At 34.5% G+C, this 21,117-nt stretch overlaps 1 protein-coding gene and 1 pseudogene across 6 annotated transcripts in view; both read left to right on the top strand.

Moving 5' to 3' along the window:
* The window catches only part of DIAPH2 (diaphanous related formin 2), a 1,055,757-nt gene that overhangs the window by 96,650 nt on the left and 937,990 nt on the right, over window positions 1-21,117 (top strand). For 4 of the 6 annotated variants that reach the window (XM_077888176.1, XM_077888173.1, XM_077888174.1 and 1 more), the window contains one exon: window positions 5,878-5,898. The exons of the other annotated variants lie outside the window; for them this stretch is intronic. In XM_077888176.1, the coding sequence (XP_077744302.1) occupies window positions 5,878-5,898 (21 nt within the window). The remainder of the gene's footprint in view (window positions 1-5,877; window positions 5,899-21,117) is intronic. 6 annotated transcript variants of the gene reach the window in all.
* Window positions 1,849-1,976, top strand: LOC144309361 (U4 spliceosomal RNA; annotated as a pseudogene).

Below are 21,117 nucleotides of genomic sequence, written 5' to 3'. Positions count from 1 at the left end.
TCTAAATATGTCTTCACTTTGGTTATTAATTGATTGATATAGTTGGCATTCCCTCATTTAGGGTATAAATATTGATGATTGTTAGGTCCTTTTGTTGGATAGATTCTTTAAGTATGATATAGTGTCCCTCTTCATCTCTTACTACAGTCTTTGGGATAAACTTTAATTCATATGATATATGGATGGCTACCCCTGCTTTCTTTTGAGGACCATTTGAATGGTAAATGGTCCCAACCTTTTATTTGCAGGTGTAGGCGTCCTTAGGTCTAAAATGAGTTTTGTAGACAGCAAATAGATGGGTCTTGCACTTTTATCCAGTCTGAAACCCTGCACTTTTTGATGGGGTCATTAAGCGTATTCACGTTCAGAATTACTCTTAAAGATATGAATTTAGTGTCATCATGATACCTATTCAGTCCTTGTTTTTGGATTGTTTCCTTGGAGTTCCTCTTTCTTTTACAGAGTCCATCTTAATATTTCTTGCAGAGCTGGTTTGGTGGTCACATATTCTTTCAGTTTCTGCCTATCTTGGAAGCTCTTTATCTCTCCTTCTGTTCTGAATGAGAGCCTTGCTGGATAAAGTATTCTTTGCTGCAGTTTCTTCTCGTTTAGGACCCTGAATATATCCTGCCATCCCTTTCTGGCCTGTCAGGTGTCTGTGGAGATGTCTGCTGTTAATTTAATATTTCTCCCCATGTAAGTTAGGGATCCCTTGTCTCTTGCTGTTTTAAGGATTTTCTCTTTATCTTTGGAATTTGCAAGTTTCACTGTTAAATTTCCAGGTGTTGAAATGTTTTTATTGATTAGGGGGAGAAGTCTTCATCTTCTGGATCTGAATACCTGTTTCCGTCCCCAGATTAGGGTTGTTCTAAGCTATGATTTGTTGAAATATGCTTTCTGGTCCTCTCTCCATTGCAGCACCCCCTAAATCCCCAAGTGAAACCTAGATTTTTCCTTCTGAGGCTGTCATTTATTTCCCTTAACCTTTCCTTACGGTGTTTTAATTGTTTTTCTGTTTTTTCCTCAGCTTCCATCCTTGCCATCTACTTGTCTTCCATGTCACTCACTCTTTCTTCTACCTCCTTAACCATCATCGTGAGGACCTCCAGTTTGGATTGCATCTCATTTAATTAATGTTTAATTTCCGTCAGATTACATCTAAATTTTGCAGTCATGATGTCTCTCGATACCATTATGCTTTTTTCCAGAGCCACCAGTAGCTTTATAATTGTGCTTCTGAATTGGCTTTCTGACATCATATTGTTATCCAAATTCTGTAACTCTGTGGCAGAGTATACTGTTTGTGATTCTTTCTTTTGTGGGGGGTTGTTTTTTCTAAACATTTTGCTTAGTGCAGAGTGGCTTGAAATGAGTTGTACTTTTTAGAAGCGCAAACTCTTCTCTCTGTATCATTTCAGCTGTTCTCTCTTTAAATCTCAGGTTGAATTTGTAGGTTTTCAGGATGATTTGAAAGTTATGTAGTTAAGTTGGTGGGGATAGGTTACTTGGCGACCCTTCTCCTCTGCCGTCTTGCACCGCCCCTCTTTACCTAGTTTTAACTAAGGTTTCCATCCTGCTTTCAATAAGCTTTAGATATGCCTTGTATATCTTGTACTATTTTATTATATTGATATACTATTTAATAATGTTTTCTAGTTGGGGCGCCTGGGTAGTTTAGTCAGTGGAGCTTCTGTTTCTTGTTTTTAGCTCAGCTTGTGACCTCAGAGTGATAGCATTGAGTTCTACATCCAGCTCTGCCTTCAATGTGGCATTGCTTTAAATTCTCCCCCTCCCTCTCCCTAGTCATTTGTGTGTGTGCAGAGTCTTTAAAGTAAATACATCAGTCTCAGCTTTGCGCAGTGGCTGTATCGTAGCCAATGAGCTTTATCCGAGGCGTGATTGTTGCTAATAAATAAGTCAGCCTAAAAAAATGTTTCTTCATTTAAAGTAGATATGATTGTAATCACTTCTTCATGAAAATACTTTAAATGTAGTCCAAACTTTAATCTGGATGTAAAAAAAAGGGCTAGTGTTCCTGATGGAGAATGTTTTGTAGTCACATATAAAACGTGAGAATTATAGTTACTTTTAAACATAAATTATATATCTCCCCGTTTAACACTTGCATTTATCATTTTGCATAGAATTGAAAAATAAACAAAATATGAACTCAGTAGGAAATGTCCATCATTCTCCTGGGTTCCTGGATACAGACAGTAAAGCAAGATGAAACTAATACACAGGTTTGTGCTCAAGACCTGTTTTTAAAGCAGAGAATTTTTTTTTTTTAGTATTGAATTAAAAGTAAAATTTTATTACAAAGGATTCATAAATGAACTTAAAAGACAAGCAAAGAGTGAAAGAAGTTATGTGCAATGCATACAACCCCTAAAGAATGTTATTCTGAATTTTTAGGGACACTCCACAATTGCATGACCTAACAGAAAAATGGACAAAGGAACAGCAATGTGAAACAATGGTTGGCTTTGCCGTGGTTACAAATTAAACAATACTAGGAAATGCAGATTTAACCAATAAAATTCATTTTCACCTAAGCTATTTTGGTAGCGTTCGCAGCCTACAAAGGAACACTGAGCAAGAAACAGTGGTTTTAATTGAAGACAGCCAGCTTGGGACAATCTTTCAGGGAGAGAGCCAATGGAAATATACGTTCACATCATTCCCCTACCTCATTCTAATTTCCTAGCGTTCCTTATTAGAGAAACCTAACTAGAAACTAGAGAGATATAAACCTGTTAATAAAGTCCATACAGCTATACTGGTAGCGCAAATAACAGGTGAAGAAGGGTAAAGAGTTTATCTGGAGGAATGAATTAAAGATATTTGGTACAGAGGTTCTGATGCTTGGTGACTAAAAAATTGACAAATGTCTGTGATTATTAAGTTTTTGTTAAAAAATGTATAACATGCTTTAATGTGGAAAAACAAACTATTTAAAAATCTTTACTGGGGAGGGACATGCCTGGGTGGTACAGTCTGTTAAGTGTCCAACTCTTTGTTTCAGCTCAGGTCATGATCTCATGGGTAATGAGATCGAGCCCCATGTCTGGCTCCACACTCAGCACAAAGTAAAGCAGAGAATTCTTTGCTATGTAACTATCTTTGCTAAAACAAGCATGGAATAAAAATATATAGGAAATTAAAAGATACTGATGAAAAAGCTATTGCCTAGTGTTTTCTTGTTAAGGTTCCATGTTAGAGAATATTGAATTGTGTAAGTGTTAAAGGAAAAAGTAGCTACAATAGGTCTGTCAGTGATGAATGAGTGGAGAAGAACCTCTTCTCTGCTCAGGGTGGACTCATTTGCTCATTATATCAAGTGTGGTTATAGACCTGACCTATAATAGTTGGCACATGGTCATAATTTAGCCACAAAAATCTGGAAGAATTTAGATTTTCAAAACACCAGCATGTGTTTTCAGAGATGGAAAACCAAGCTTTGTTAATAATATAAACGTTGTCACCCATATTCATAATCCTCAAAGAGGCATGATATCTCAGTGATTTTGGAGATCCTGTATGTTCTATCTTAGGAAAAATAAGTCACTGAAATCCTAACAATTTGCCAAAAGCCAATGTCTTTTTTAGAATATTAAGAAACTATTTTATTACTAACTTAAATCTAACTTGTTTATTTGTAACTCAACAATTTTTGAAGCTGAGATTTTAAAATATGTGAAGTTACATTTTTGAAGACACATGACCCATTGAGAGGTATCATTAATTAGAAAAAAATCTTAATAGGAAATAATTTAAAATAGTGACACCAAATATATCTGTAGAATTTTTAGATTCACACATGTAGTTACAGAACTTGTAATTTGAAGGTTGCAGAACATCTCTCTATGTGTGTATACATGTCTTATAATTTAGCTTTTGCTATTAGCAGATATTTTCTTTCTCTGGTGAAACAATTGAAGTCAAACACGACCAGACATGTTTCTTTTAGCTTTCCTTAGGCAATCTAATCTGGTCACTATATGAGCTTTAGCTAAATAGAATCGTTTTGGAATCATAATGAATTACTAATGGGCTATACTTTGGTTGTCTCACTAAGTATAGACTTGCCTTAATTAAGACAGGCTTGCATTCTTGTTTTAGTCTTATGTCTGTGCTGTATAAACAAGGGATAAATAAGACCTCTGTCTTTTTGGTTGGGAAATAAGTTAGGTCTATAGCATATCTTTCAATTCAGAAGACTGTTGATGGCACCAGAGAGGCTTTTATTCAATCACTGCCTCTAAATAGTCTATTGAATGAATATTTAAGAAAGCTGCTTATCTATTTGGAGATTCATGTATTCCTCTGAAATAATTTGCTTGGCAACTGTCATTGTCTTTTTGCGTCTTGTGGTGTCCTGTTTAAAACTTAGGATGCTTCCTGAGATTTCAGTATTTTATTTTTCTTTTTAAAGTACTATCTGGAAAAAAAAAGTACTAGCTGGTTAATATTGATAATATTGATAATAGCTGCTGTAATATTAATGTTTTTAGATTGTAGATTAGTTCTTTTTTGGACATTGCCTGATATTTAAGTGTAGGAATCTGATAACGATTTGATTTATAATTGGGCTTAGGCATAAAATTATGTTAGGACTATGATTTCAATTTTGCTTTCTTTTTCTTAATTTTTAAAATATTAAAAAAAAAGATTTATTTATTTATTCATGAGAGACACAGAGAGAGAGAGAGAGAGAGAGAGAGAGGCAGAGACATAGGTAGAGGGAGAAGCAGGCTCCATGCAGGTAGCCTGACATGGGACTCAATCCCAGGTCTCCCGGGTCATGCCCTGGGCTGAAGGCGGTGCTAAACCGCTGAGGTACCCAGGCTGCACCTACTTCTTTCTTTCTTTCTTTCTTTCTTTCTTTTTTTTTAATATTTTATTTATTCATTCATGAGAATACACAGAGAGGAGAGAGAGAGAGAGAGGCAGAGACACAGGCAGAGGGAGAAGCAGGCTCAATGCAGGGAGCCCGACATGGGACTCAATCCCGGGTCTCCAGGATCAGGCCCTGGGCTGCAGGCAGCGCTAAACCGCTGAGCCACCGGGGCTGCCCTACTTCTTGCTTTCTTAAACAGAATTCAGCTTCTCAGAAATTCTATTATCTCTTATCTATTAGGAAAGCTCAATTAAAGTTTCAGTTTTTGAACTGTTACCTCCTTGTGAAGATGTGCATGTTCACATATAATTACTTCTTTGTCTTCATGTTACATGATATTATCTGGTCTTTTAATAACAAATGTTTGCATGACCTAGACAACTAGAATCATAAGCAATCTATCTCCTTCATAATTTTCAAGTATAATACAAAACAGTATTAAAAACCTTAAAATCATAATATAAAATATTTGTTTTCAACCTAGAATTCCTTTCTTAATGCGTGACTTTAAATGCAACATTTATATTCTAAAGGGCCTTATTTCAGCCTTAATATATCTGTTGTAATGAGGAAAGAAAAAATTCAGTTTTTATTGGTAAGTTTTTTGAGTAGCTATGGGTTGGTAAAATTTCTGATGCTTGGTTACACATAATTTTACATCAGTTGATACTTACATTATACTATATTAGGCTATTACAATACAGTTAAAAAAAATCGTCAAACAGTAATAGTCTTTTACTTGGGAATCCTTATTTTGCAGACTACATATTTTTGAAATATGGTAGAAATTAATACTGGTATATTTGTTTTAGCCTCTAGATCTAAAGTATTAAATGTATACATATAGTTAGCTATTTACTAAACACTTCTGTGAAAAGCTTCTGATTTCTAATATTGTTGCTATTGTGTGTTTTTTTTATTTTTTTAATTTTTTTTTTTACACACCATAACCACTCTCCGTTGACCACTGCTTGCAGATAGTTGGAAGTAAAGTTATGGTGAGTACAAAAGATGTATTTTACCCTTAGATATGAATTTTTGCTTTTGGAAATTGAGCGAGTTTTGCTTATAGTCTTTTATATGTTTGGTTTTTCTTTTGGAGTATATTTTACAAAGTAGTGAGATGATTAATATCAGGTGATGAGAAGTAGGCTATGGTAAGTATTTTTCCTGTGCATTTTGGAAATGTTTTAGAACTGGTATATGCTTGTATATTTTATTTTAGAAAGTTTTATTTATTTTTTAGAGTTATACCTAAGGTTACAATTTTATGATTCAGTTTTATGATTCTGAGGAAATTGAGTGTTTTACCTCAGTGTCTTAGGATGGCAGAGAGAGACTCCTCATAGTTTGGTTTATGTTTGCAGGAATTCTTGTTAAAGTATCTTACTTTAATTTTAGTACCTCACTTTGATTTCATAGTGTAATGAAAGCAACATTTGATGTGCAGTCAAAGAGGCCTAGGTCTTTGTCTTCGTTAGATACTACTAATTGGTTGTATAACTTTGGGCACATCATGTAATTTCTTTGAGGTTCAGGTATTAAATGGAGAAATTGAAGTGATTGGTGTACATTATTTTTTAAGGGTCTTTTTCTTGCTGAATTTTAGAGATTTTAAAAAAGATTATTTATTTTAAAGAGAGAGAGCATGAGTGGAAGGAGGGGCAGAGGGAGAGGAAGAGGGAGAGAGAGAAACCTGAGCAGACTCTGTGCTAAGTGCAGAGTCAAGTGCTGGGCTCGATCCCACAACTCTGATACCACAAATTTAGCTGAAACCAAGAGTTGAATGCTTTACCAGCTGTGTCACGCAGGTGCCCCCATGTCTTTTAGAGATTTTATACTCAAGGCACTGTATTTCATTGCCATAATGACATGATATACTATTATGTAATACACCAAAAATGTCCTGTATTAAAATTGAGAGGTATTTGTAAATACCTTGTCTTCATGACTAAGCAGTCTTTCTTTAGATACCAGGGCAGAAGACATCTTTACCATTATCAAGTACCATATTATTCAGAATAGTGAATGTATTTAATATTTTTTTCGTTTAAAAATTGATTTAGTTGTTTTTTCTTTTTAAATTTATGTGACATCCAGGAGCAAAAAGCCATCAATATTTTGATGTAATTTCAAACATTAGCAAATATTTCTTTAGTCCTTAATATGTGCCAAGGATTATGTTAGATTCATTGATGACTGGAAAATAACATTAAGACCTTATAGTTTATATATATATTTATTTCCATATATAACAATACATATGGAAAGAGTCAATCTTTAAATTGTGCATGCTGATTGTAAGTGTAGTAGGAATTCATAAGCAGGAGAGAGAAGTAGGCATAGAGTAATTAGAGAAAAGTTCATGTAAGTTTCTGAATTTAAGCTAGATTTTTGAGATTCCTTAATTATTATGGCTTGGATTTGATATAGGAGGTGAGACCAAAAGCAGCTCTCAGGTTGTGGAAATATTTGATGCAGAGCCTAGAGAAGGAACCAAACTGTGTGCATAGGGGGTGGATAAGAGACAAACAAGAGATGAAGTTGACTTTGTTGAGAATATATATTGGAAAGCTTGAAAAATTAAGTTGAAAGATATTCTTGAAGTCCAGTTTGAAGATTAGAAATCAGTTTGAACAAGAAAGTGTCATGAAGGAAGCAGGGTTTGAGAAAAATAAATATGATAGTAGCAGGTAGGCTGCATTAGACTAATTGTTCTAAAATTAAAAAGTGTATAAAAATGCAAATTTTGTCCCTCTTGGGTTCTAGGATAGGGCCAAGAACTCTACATATTTATCAAGCACCTCAGGAGATCCTCTTAAGGTAGACTGAAGAGCATGCTTTGAGAAATACTGGATTAGGATAGAGATTTGTTTCCAGGGCTACTAGGAGACTTGTGTGTGAATCAATGAGGGTCTGTTTTAAATTGGAGGCTAGGTGTAGGAGGGTGGGGTTAAATAGAGTTTTGGGCTTCAAAAGAATCTTGAGCTTACTTTAATGTGAACTGAAGCTAGCTTGTTCTCTGCATGGCTTATGCCAGAGTTTGTAAAATATTACTGATTTCTCCATATCCAGTGGAATTAAAGTTCTGTTGATTATTTCTCTTACCTAACTCTCAACTCTCTCCCTTAATTAGTCATTAAACACACCTGTGATTGCCAGAGCCTCCTAGGTAGTCTCTAGGTATTCACTCTCTAACCTTGCTCATGGCATGTTCTACACTGTTACCATACATCTTGCTGATTCCCCACCTTAAAACTTTGAAATGGAATCCTATAGCCCTTTGTGATCTTAACCCTGCTCCTTTTTCTAATCTCATCTCCATCTTCATTCATACATGTGCCTGTCCTCTATTTGTACAGGAGTACTTGGCAATTCCTTAATATCCTACTCTTTAATACCTCTAAATCAAGCATATCCTATTTCTTTGAGCTAGAATGCCCTTTTCTTCTTTAGAGTGCCTAGAAAACTCCTAAGTCTATCAAGATTAAGCTTCATGTCAATCTTTGGAGAATTTGTCCTAAATAACTCCTTCCTTTCCATAGCACCATTATATAGCTGTACTACAATATTTGAACATATTTTATTATAATGAATCATTTACATGTCTTTCTTCCCTGATGAACATAGCTCATTTACTCAAAATACTAGGTCTAATGTGAAAGAGGTGTAAACAGAATAAAGAAAGATAGGGCTTTATAGATACATAGTAAATGGTTGAAAAGTGGCAGGCCAAAAGGCTATATATGGTTCATGGAGAAGTTTCATCTTGTCCGAGTGTTTTGTTTTGAAAGACAGTATAATTAGATGGATGTTATGATTGATCTTCAATATAAACTATTTCACACCCAAGTCTTATCTGTGACCTGCTTCTGACATTGGAATTTGCTTTGTATATCCTGCAATAAAGGGAGGAAAATATAGGAATCAGCTTCTAGAGGATGATGAAGGGGGATCCCTGGGTGGTGCAGCGGTTTAGCGCATTCCTTTGGCCCAGGGCGTGATCCTGGAGACCCGGGATCGAATCCCACATCGGGCTCCCGGTGCATGGAGCCTGCTTCTCCCTCTGCCTGTGTCTCTGCCTCTCTCTCTCTCTCTCTCTCTCTCTCTGTGACTATCATAAATAAATAAATTAATTAAAAAAATTTAGAGGATGATGAAGGATTGGTTCTAGAGTTTAGGTGGGAGGGGTGCCTTAATTCTAGAGCTTAAGTGAGAGGAGTGCCTTAAGAGGGAAGATTTTTCTTCATTGTTTTCTTTTCTTTTCTTCTCTTCTTCTCTTCTCTCCTCTCCTCTCCTCTCCTCTCCTCTCCTCTTCTCTCTCTTCTTTTCTTTTCTTTTCTTTCTTTTTTCTTTTCTTTTCTCTTTTCTCTTCTTTCTCTTCTCTTCTCTTCTCTTCTCTTCTCTTCTCTTCTCTTCTCTTCTCCTCTCCTCTCCTCTCCTCTCCTTCTTTCTTTTCTTTTTCTTCTTTTCTTTTCTTTTCTTTTCTTTTCTTTTCTTTTCTTTTCTTTTCTTTTCTTTTCTCTTTTCTTTTCTTTTCTTTCTTTTTCTTTTCTTTTCTTCTTTTCTTTTCTCTTTTGAGACCAGAGTCAAGAGCGAGAAAACAGTCGTTAAAATCAGTCTGGTGAAAAGGCAGGTAGAAAAGGGCTTATTTTTCTTGGTCTCATTAGTGTTCAAAAGATGGGAAGTGTGTGTTTGTTGATAAAATTGGCAGATGAAAACATTCACAGAAGTGTTCCAGAGAGAAAACATTGTCGAAATAACTACTTTTATGTATTATGGCTGCCTAGAGATTATATATGTTGGTCAAAAAATAAGTTATATAAAAATCAGATTGAAATTAGATGGAATGTATAATAAACTCGGTCTGCATGTCCCTATCTTCGTTTCGCATCTCTAATGTTGATTAGAAGCAGATTTGAAGCCCTCTCAATCTTTAACTGCTGTCAGTCTTACTTTTCATTTTCATTATTCTCCTTTATAAATTTACTTTAAACATCAGACCAGAAACTGCAGGCTTTTACCTGAACATAACTACTCCCTGAGCCTCATGCAGTATTTTTTTTTTTTAAGATTTTATTTATTTATTCATGAGAGACACAGAGAGAAAGAGAGACAGAGACACAGTCAGAGGGAGAAGCAGGCTCCATGCAGGGAGCCTGACAACGGACTCGATCCCAGGTCTCCAGGATCATCCCCTGGGCCAAAGGTGGTGCTAAACTGCTGAGCCACCTGGGCTGCCCGAACCTCCTGCAGTCTTGCTTCTCTGATTTTACTTATCCTGTGATCACTTTTTTGTATAGAATGTTTTTCTTCTTCTGTCAACATTCTGCACATCCTCCACACCTCTCCCTGAAGCAATCTCCCCAATTGTCATCCCTAAGTCACTCCCCTCAATTTCCACCTTGTAACGTATATGAAGTATTGTAGCACTTTAGTTTAACTCTCTTAATCAATTTTTACTTTATCTTATACTTTCTATTACATGTTCCTTAAGAGCTTCTATTATAAAACTCCTAGTTGGGATCCCTGGGTGGCTCAGTGGTTTGGCACCTGCCTTCGGTCCAGGGCATAACCCTGGAGTCCTGGGATCAAGTCCCACATCAGGCTCCCTGCATGGAGCCTGCTTCTCCCTCTGTCTGTGTCTCTGCTTCTCTGCCTCTCTCTGTGTCTTTCATGAATAAACAAAAAAATAAAATCTTTAAAAAAATAAAATATAAAATATAAAACTCCTAGTTGATTTTAGTTTATAATAATATATATATATTATATATAATAATGTATATATCATGAATAATATTATCACCCTGTGGGTCTCTTTTTGTCTACAGTATGAAGGGATGTAGATTTCAGTAAAGGTCATGGGTTTAGAGACAAATAGACTTGGGTTCCGATCCCCTCTCTTATGTGTCCTTAGATGATTACTTAACCTCTCTGCACTCTAGTCTCCACATTCAAACAAGAGGATAACAGTACTAAATTCAAGATGATTTTGAAGTTTATGTTTATATTTACCGCATTTAACATACACAGAGGCTTTCAAGTTAGTAGGTCTAAATTACATTTTTTTGCTAAATGTATCGAATTCTATAAAATACTTGGTATGAAGAACATAAAAACATGAAGATTACATGGTAAAATGAGATAAGACTATGAGCAGCCTATTCTTTTTAACAAGTATTCAAGATGTGTGCTATTTAATAGGATTTATTCTGGATAAAGAATGTTAAGATTCAGCTAGATGGAAAAAGGAGAATGCTTTTCCTGTTTATTGGAAGCTATATGTTATGTAGTATAGATTATTGTTGGGCTTTGAGAAAACAATAAAAAAAATTCATCTGTGGTCTCAATATAATATTGAGAAGGTTATTCTAAAGATTTTATAAAATAGTTGAAGGCATGTTATAGATAGGTCTGTGAAGTGGAATAATAAAAATATTTTCCTGTAGGTGTATATAACAAATAGCAAAAGGGAATTGGGGCAGGGTAGAGATGGAAATAACTGAATGAATTTTTCAGTGTCTTCTGGTTTTAAATAAGTGTTGTGCAATTTTTTGAACCAAAATAAATTGTTTTTGTTATTTATGAACACATGACAGAAAACTGATTTAGAAAACAGTTAAACTGATTGATTTGATTTCATTGCAAACCAGGAATAATTTATCCACAGGTGGAAAAAATCATCATTCTTCTGTGGAAAAAAAAGATAATGATATGATTATATATGATAATTGGAAGATAGAATTATAGTGACCAGACCTTATAATGTTAAATATAAGGGGATTTAGCAACATAGTTGAATGCCTAGGGCAGCAGTAGGGTGTTTTTGGAATAGTATTTGTTTAGACATCATAAAGTCCTGAATTTTAACCCCTTTTTCACCACTCATTCATTCATTCCTTGTGGTCTTATTAACCTCTCTAACCACAGTTTCATTTTTTTAAACAAAAAGTTACTGGACTCCTATGATGGGCCAGGCACTATTCTAGGCAGTTGAATCATGAACAATATAGATAAATTCCTCATGGAGCTTACATTGTAACTGAGGAGACAGACAATGACACATATCAAATTTAATGGCAAGTACTACTGGTAAGTGCTGTGAAACAAAAAAAACGTAAAATGAGAAAGCTGAGAGTGATCAAGGATGTACTATTTTAGATAGATGAATTCTCTATGTGGTGACATTTGAAGAGACATGAATGAAATTGGGGAGAACCATGTAAATATATAGGGAAGAACTTTACAGGCAGAGAGAACCTCAAGTGCCATGGTTTTGAGGCTGGAGTGTGCCTTGAGTATTTGAAGAATAGTAAGGAGGCTAGTGTGGTTAGAGTGAAGTTGAACAAGGGCAGGTATGGGCATATTTAATAACCAACCACAAGAGCTATTTAAGGTGACTGGAAACATAGGTTAAATGTAGTATTGAGTTGCACATTTGAAAAGATAGGATAAGGTCACTTTAGGAAGGATATGGGGAGGAGTTATACTTTAATAGAGAAGAATCCTAAAAGGTTATGAGCAATAGAATGGCAAAATCTGAGCTGTATTTGGGGAAGATTAATTGAGCAGTAGAAACAGGAGAGATTAGAAACTAGGGCAAGGAGATGAAGCTGAGATTTGTTGTAGTAGATTAAATGGAGAGTATAGATGAGTGATTGTGGAAATATATTAGTCTCAGCAAATGATTGAAAAGAGCAGAGGAGATATGTACAATAATAATGACTGAAATTTCAAACATGGGTGGCTGAAATGATGGTGATTTGAGCATGCATAGAAAAATCAGGAGGAGACTAAGTTTGGAGTAAAAAATGAGTTCATAGTAAAATCACAAAAACAAGAATACAGTTATCACCATACAAGAACATTTCTTTAGCACTTGTAGTGTTAAGAGTAGAATTTTATAATTTGGTTCACTGTTTTACACTCCTACTTTTACTGTTTTAAATATACTCTCTGCACATTGCTGCTGAACATATATTTATCATTCTGACAACATTTACCGGTTTATAAACTGAAGCCTCAGTACTTGTATTAGGCAATTAAAGCTATATATACTTTTAGGTGACTCAATGTATCCAGATAGAAAAGAGCTAATCATTTTGTTGGCTTATAGTATTGCTTACTAGATAAGCGTTTTACATAATTAAGATTGCATTATTAAATTGAAATCTTATTTGCTTACTGATTGAATAGTATCTTAGTGTTCCTTCATATAATGTTGTACTTGTGTGAGGACAATTATTTGAAAATATCCTATGAAAAAAGAGTAAAGTTTTGTGTGTTTTTTTTTTAATAATTGTACAGTCCAGAAGGGGGAGACAAAACATTGATTATTGGAGTTTGAAGTAGCTGCTTCCTGATAAAACAGGATTTTCTTACACTCCAACTTGATTGTTTTTTCTTATGGGTTTAGAAATCTTAGGAAAGTTGCTACTATAAAACAATTAGTTTTATGGGGGTGACGATTTTGTTAAAAATCTCAATTCAATCAGAATAAAAATAATCAATGCAATTATTTTTAACTACTATATATAAAGTAGAAGAACTCATTTGGTAATCAGATGAAAATAAGACCTGAGACTATGTAATGATGGTAGATTATAAGAGATCTTTTCAAAATAGCATGAGCTATTTTAAAGTTCCAAGTTCAGTCTTTTCTAATTTCACGTTCATTATATACAGTGAATAGCTAACTTCCTGTTTCCTTATGGTTTAATACTGCAAGCCAGCTTGTGTGTTATACTTGTTTTAGATTGGAGTATCTGTCTATGTTTTGAAAAGTTTATTATTAAAATCTCCATTCATTTTTAGAACAGTTTCTTATCAGTCCCTTCTCTTCCACTGCATTTTCACAAATTATATAATTTTATTATGCCAGATTAAATTTATTGTTTAAGAAATGCTAAAATAACAGATTATAAAATATTAGTAAGTTATTATGCCTTGGACATTTGGAAAAATCTAAGACAGAATGAATATTGACTCATGTTTAGACATATATTTTGTAAGTTGATTGCATTAATATTTATGAGTATGGGGTAGTTATGCTTTATAATATATCCTGATATTGGAAAGAAGAAGACAAACTTTTCATGTAGGATTCTGCATTGCAGTTTTATTTTCTGTGTATTTTAATTGCAATCGTGATAGAAATTTCTGTTGATAACATTTCTTTGTGTATATAGTCAGGTAAAATAATATGTTTAAAATATGATGCTTGATAAGACATTTAAGGCAGCTATAGTGATTGAGAGGACAGTATAAGATGGCAGGATAAGAAGATCCTTAATTCACCTCTTCCCACACACTGCATCTGCAACTACAAATAGAATAGTTCCTTCTGAAAACTGGCTGAAAGTCTCCTTCAAAACACGGCAGACTGAAATACACTGTGAGTCATTCTGTGAAAAAGTCCTATTTACTTGTGTTGGAGCTTCATCCAAGGGTTAGACTTCAGATTTGCCATATATTCACAGGCTCTGGAGCTGCTCTTAGGGAACATAGTCTAGGGGAAGCCATCTTTGCACTCTCCATTAGCCTCACTATAGCTCACTGGTATATCCCATAAAAGAGCTTATCCATCCCTCTGAAGCCCTGATTTTTGCAACTGTCACCCAGGGGACACCTCCAGATTGTCTGATCTGGAGGTTGGCAGGTTTTATGATTGTAGTATCAAAGGACTATATAGATTTATTAACTTTATAAAAGCTGCTACCTGATGGTCTGGCTTCCAGGTAGCATAAATCTAGGTTCTGACTGAGTTCACTTCTGGAACACTGACAGGTACTGGCACATCCTCAACACTGGGACCTATTAAGAATAAATCAGGCTACTGAGATAATCACAAAGGTATAAGAAACAAACTAGAGCTATGACAAGGTTTCAAAATTGGGTTAATCTCCTACATGGGATCATTCCCTCAAGACTGGAAGAGTTAGTTGTTTTGCCCAATACATAGAGAGTTAAGCAAAATGAGGAAACAGAGGAATATGTTGCAAACAAGAGAACAAGGTAAGACTGCAGAAAAAATCTTAATGAAATGTAGATGAGTAATTTACCTGATGGAGAGTTCAAAGAAAAGGTCATATACCTTAATAGCCAGTTTAAGAAAAAATTGTTCCTAGACAGGAGCTAACCATTTCTACCCACTACATCACACCAAAATTCTTCTCAATATGATAATCTAGATGTGTAGACCGAGGTATGAGATTCACATTTTTCTGACTGTAAAGCAGTTTCATAGGCAAATTAACCAATACTTTTTCCATTGTTAAACTAAATTTGTAACTTCTTGGGATAAAAGATTATTTTAAAGGAATGTTGTTAGGTACACACATCTTGAAACTCTTTTATTAGCCACTGTATCTTCTCCACTTTGTTGCAATCAATGGAGGGAACATTAATATTAAAGCAAATCACAACAAAACTTACTAAAACAATGAAGTAGAGGGCATAAAGATGCTCATTGAACTTGGATAAGATTAGATGAACACTGTGAGAACTTTAACTAACAGACAGAAAATATAAGAAACAACCAAAAAGAAACCACAAGGCAGAAGAAGATAATACCTAAACTGAAAAATACCCTAGGGGGTTTCAACAGCAGACTAGATGAAGCAGAAAAAAGAACCAGTGATCTAGAAGACAGGGCAGTGGAACTTATCCAAATGGAGTAGCATAAAAACAATAAATAATTTTAAAAAGCAAAGATAGATTAAGGGACCCATAGAACAACATCAAGTGGAATAGTGATTGCATTATAGGGGTCCCAGAAGGAGAAGATTGAGAAAGGGGCAGAAAACTTTTTTGAAGAAATAATGGCTGGAAATATCCCTAACCAGCGGGAGGAAAACAGACATTCAGATTCAGGTAGCTAAGAGTTCCAAATAAGAAACTACAAAGATCCCTACCAAGGCACATTATAATTAAAATGTCAAAAGTTAACAAGAGAATCTTAAAAGCAGCAAGAGAAAAACAAGTTGTTATGTATAAGATAAACCCCATGAGAGTAGTAGCAGATTTTTCAGGATAAACTCTAGGCCAGAAGGGAGTTGAATGACATATTCAAAGTGTTGAAAGGGAAGAATTTCCAACCAAGAATATTCTGACAAGTTGTTACCATTTAGATTTGAAAGACTGATAAAGAGTTTTCCAGATATGCAAAAGCCAAACATGTTTATGACCGCCAAACCAGCTTTATAAGAAATGTTAAAGAGACCTCTTTAAGTTGAAAGGATAGGGCATGGATTAGCAATAAGAAAACATAACGAAAGTACAAATCTTATTGGCTAAGGTAAATATATAATAAAGGTAGCATATTAATCACTTAAAAAGTTAGTATGGAGGTTGAAAGACAAAAGTAGTAAAAAATAACTAGCACTACCATAGTCAACTAAGACACACAAAATAAAAAGGTTGTAAAATGTGACATGAAAAACATAAAATGGGAAAGGAGGGAGTAAAAATGAAGAATTATAGAATATAATAAAATTTATATTGTGGGCAGAAGGGAGTAAAAATATAAAGTTTTAAAATGCATTAAAACTTATGTTGCTGTCAACTCAAAATGCAGTTATATTTATGAACTATTATATGTGAGGCTCATTCTAACCACAAAGCAAACATTATTATATGGTCTCATTCATTTGGGGAATATAAAAAATAGTGAAAGGGAATAAAGGGGAAAGGAGAAAAAATGAGTGGGAAATATCAGAAAGGGAGACAGAACATGAGAGACTCCTAACTCTGGGAAACGAACTAGGGGTGGTAGAAAGGGAGGTGGGCGGGGGGTGGGGGTGACTGGGTGACGGGCACTGAGGGGGACACTTGATGGGATTAGCACTGGATGTTATTCTATATGTTGGCAAATTGAACACCAATAAAAAAATTAAATAAAATAAAAAAAGCAAAAATATAGAGACACAGACATACATAAAAAAGGATTCTAAGTATAACACTAAAGAATGTAATCAAACCACAAGGGAAGAGGACCAGAAATAATGAACAAAATAGCAATAAGTGCATACCTATCAGTAATTACTTTAAATATAAATGGTCTAAATTCTCCAGACAAAAGACAGAATGGTTGAATGGATAATGGATGTAAAATCTATCTATTTCCTGCTTGTAAGAGACTCACTTCAGATGTAAAGATTCAAATAGGCTGGAAGTGAAGGGATGAAAAAAGATGTTTCTTTCACGTGTAAACTAAATGAAAACAAATAGCTATACATTTTTTAGGCAAAATGAGCTTTAAAACAGAGACTGTAATAAAATACAAAGAAGGGCACTACATAATGATAAAGGAATCAATCCGTCAAAAGGGTATGATTTGTAAATATTTACATACCCAACATAGGAGACCTAAATATATAAAGGAGATATTATCAGACCTAAAGTGAGAAATTATCAGCGATACAATAATAGTAAGAATGTTAATACCCTATTTATGTCAATAGATCATCTAGACAGAAAATCAATAAGGAAATATTGACCTTAATGGACATATTAGACAGAAGGACTTAATAGGATGCAGCAACAGTGTTTCTAAGAGTAAAGTTCCTACAGGTACTGGATTACCTCAAGAAACAAGAAATGTAAATCTAATTTTCCTTTCCACATAAAACAACTAGAAAAGAAGAACAAATGACACCCAATGTTGGTAGAAAGACGGAAATAGCAAAAATCAGAATAGAAATAAATGAAATAATGACTAAAAGGAAAATAGATCAATTAGATCAATGAAGCTAACAGCTGTTTCTTTGAAAAGATAATAAAATTTGCCAACATTTAGATTCACAAATTGAAAAAAAAGGGCTCTAATAAATAAAATCAGAAAAGAAAGTTGTTAAAGCTGATATTGCAGAAATACAAGGGATCATAAGAGACTACCATGAACAAACTAGATAACCTAGAAGAAATGGATAACTTTATTGCAATGAACAGTCTTCCAAAAACTGACTCATGAAGAAATAAAAAAAAAATTGAATAGGTCAATTACTAGTAAGGAAATTAAATCAGTAATCAAAAACCTGCCAACAAACAAAAGTCTAGGACCAGATGGCTTCATAGGTGAATTATTCCAAACACTTGAAGATTTAATAGCTGACCTTTTCAATTTCTTCCAAAAAAGTTGAAGAGAAAGGAAACTCATTTTAATGAGGCCAGCAATATCCAGGTAGCAAAACCAGACAAAAGGACACCACAAAGAAAGAAAATTGCAGTCCAATATCCCTGATGAACACAGATGCAATAATCATCGACCAAATACAGCAAACCAAATTCAAGAATGCATTAAAAAGATAATATACCATGATCAAGTGGTATTATTTCCAGGGATGCTAGGGTGCTTCATTATCCTCAAATTAATGTGTGATACACCATATTAGCAAAATGAAGGATAAAAATGATATCATATCATTTAACATCCATTTATACTACAAACTCTTACCAAAGTGGGTAGAGAGGGAGTGTACCTTAACATAATAAAGTTTCTGTATGAGAATCCCACAGCTAATTTACATACTTAATGGTAGAAAAGGAGAACTTTGTTTCTAAGATCAGGAACAAGGCAAGGATGCCCATTCTCTCCACTTTTATTCAGTATAGCATTGGAAATCCTGGCCAGAACAATTTTGCAAGAAAAAAAAAAAAACATCCAAATTGGAAAGGTAGAAATAAAACTGTCACTATTTGCAGATGACATGATTTTATATATAGAAAAACCTAAAAACTACCAAAAAACTTAGAAGTAATAAATGAATTCAGTAACTTTGCTGAGTATAAAATCAATATACAGAAAATGTTGCATTTCTATACACTAACTACTGTCAAAAAGAGAAATTGAGAATACAATCCTGTTTACAATTGCATCAAAAAGACTAAAATACCTAGAAATAAATTTAACCAGGAGGTGAAAGACCTGTTCACTGAAAAGTATAAGACATTGATGAAAGAAATTGAAGATATAGATAAATGGAAATATTTTCCATGCTCATGGATTGAAAGAATTAATATTGTTTAAATGTACATCTTACCCAGAGAAATTTATAGATTCAGTGTAATCCCTATCAAAATCCCAGTGGTATTTTTCACAGAAATAGAACAAACTATCCTAAAATTTGTATGGAACCACAAAGGACCCCAAATAGCCAAAGCAATCTGGAGAAAGAACAAAACTGGAAGCATCACACTACCTGATTTCTTAAATACTACAAAACTATAGTAATCAAGGTAGTATGGTACTGGCATAAAAATAGACACATAGATCAATGGAACAGAATAGAATTCTCAGAAATAAACTCAGGCATCTATGGTCAACTATTTTTTCACAAAGGAGGCAAGAATATATAATAGAGAAAAGTTAGTCTCTTTAATATATGGTGCTGGGAAATCTGGACAGCCATATGCAAAGGAATCAGACTATTATACCATACACAAAAATTAGTTCAAAATGGATTAAAGGAAAAACGTATATGCCTGAAGCCATGAAACTTTCAGAAGAAACCAGACTTTGTAAGCTTGACATTGGTCCTGATGATGATTTTTTCCATCTGACTTCCAAAGCAAAGACAATAAAAGTGAAATAAACAAGTGGGACTAACATCAAAGTAAAAAGCTGCTGTATAGCAAAGGCAACCATCAACAAAATGAAAAGGAAACCTATAGAATGGGAGAATTATTTCCAAATCATATATCTGATAAAGGATTAATATCCAAAATATATAAAGATCTCCTACAACCTAATAACAAAAAATAGTCCTTTTTTTTTTAAGTTTAAACAAATTTTTATTGCACAAAGGTTGTCACATAATTGGCTATTTTTCTACTTTGTACACAATTATTCTTACTCTCCCCAGAAAGGCTGCTTAACTATTCATCTGGTGATGGCAAACACTAAAATCCTGATTTTAACAGAAGAGTAGTAAAAATGCCTCAGTGATTTAAATTGAAAGCAGTACATTGGTACATGGCTCTTGCACTCAGTTATCAGGAATGTACAAATGTCTTTTCATTCAAAAATACAAAATAAAGTATCTGTAGGCATGGACAATGACAGCAGTAAACCATTATATGTTGTCAACTGAAACCAGCAACTGATGGTTATAGCGATTTTCTTAAACATCAGCCAGTCTTTTCTTCAGTCATTTCCTTCAACTGACTTCTCTGAAGTTGTGGTTGAGGAACACAGCCTTGAACTTCCTCTCACAGTTCATTATGAATGGTAAAGCACTATTCTAGGAATCAGAACATGCCACCTCCCATACCACCTCCCATTCCACCCATTCCTGGGTCCTTCTCTTCTTTAGGAATTTCGGTGACTACAACTTCTGCCATGGTTAACAGAGAGGCCACTCTAGCAGCATCCAATAAAGCAGTTCTTACCACCTTAGTTGGATCAATGATTCCTTTTTCCACCATATTCACAAAATCTCCAAGCATAGCATCATAAACAACTTCTGAGGCACAATCCTATTTAAAAAAGTGGGCATAGGGATCCCTGGGTGGTGCAGCGGTTTGGCGTCTGCCTTTGGCCCTGGGTGCGATCCTGGAGACCCGGGATCAAATCCCACATCGGGCTCCCTGCATGGAGCTTGCTTCTCCCTCTGCCTGTGTCTCTGCCTCTCTCTCTCTCTCTCTCTCTCTCTCTGTGACTATCATAAAAAAAAAAAGTGGGCATAGGATCTGAATAGATATTTTCCAAAGAAGAGATACAGATAGCAAATAAGCATGTGATAAGATGCTCCACATCACTAATCATCAGGGAAATGCAAATCAAAAGTACAATGAGATATCACCTCGCACCAGTTAGAATGGCTTATTATAAAAAAGACAAGAAATAATGAGTGTTGGCAGAGACGTGGAGAAAGGGGAACTGTTCATTATGCATTGGTGAGAACTTGAATTGGTGCAGCCACTATGGAAAACATGAATGTTCCTAAAAATTTGAAAATAGAAACGCCATATGGTTCAGTAATTGCACTTATTGGTATTTATTAGAAAAAAATAAAAACACTAATTTGAAAAGCTACATGCACATTTATGTTATTAGCAACATTATTTATAATAGCCAAGGTATGGAAATAACCCAAGTGTCCATTGATGGATGAATGGACAAAGAGGATGTGGTATACATATGTATTTGAATATATATACATATACATATATATTTGAATATTACTCAGCCATAAAAAAAGAGATTTTGTCATTTGTGA

The sequence above is a fragment of the Canis aureus genome, chromosome X (assembly GCF_053574225.1).
Source record: "Canis aureus isolate CA01 chromosome X, VMU_Caureus_v.1.0, whole genome shotgun sequence".
NCBI classification, from domain to species: Eukaryota; Metazoa; Chordata; class Mammalia; order Carnivora; family Canidae; genus Canis; species Canis aureus.
This window is presented reverse-complemented; position numbering and strand designations above follow the sequence as displayed.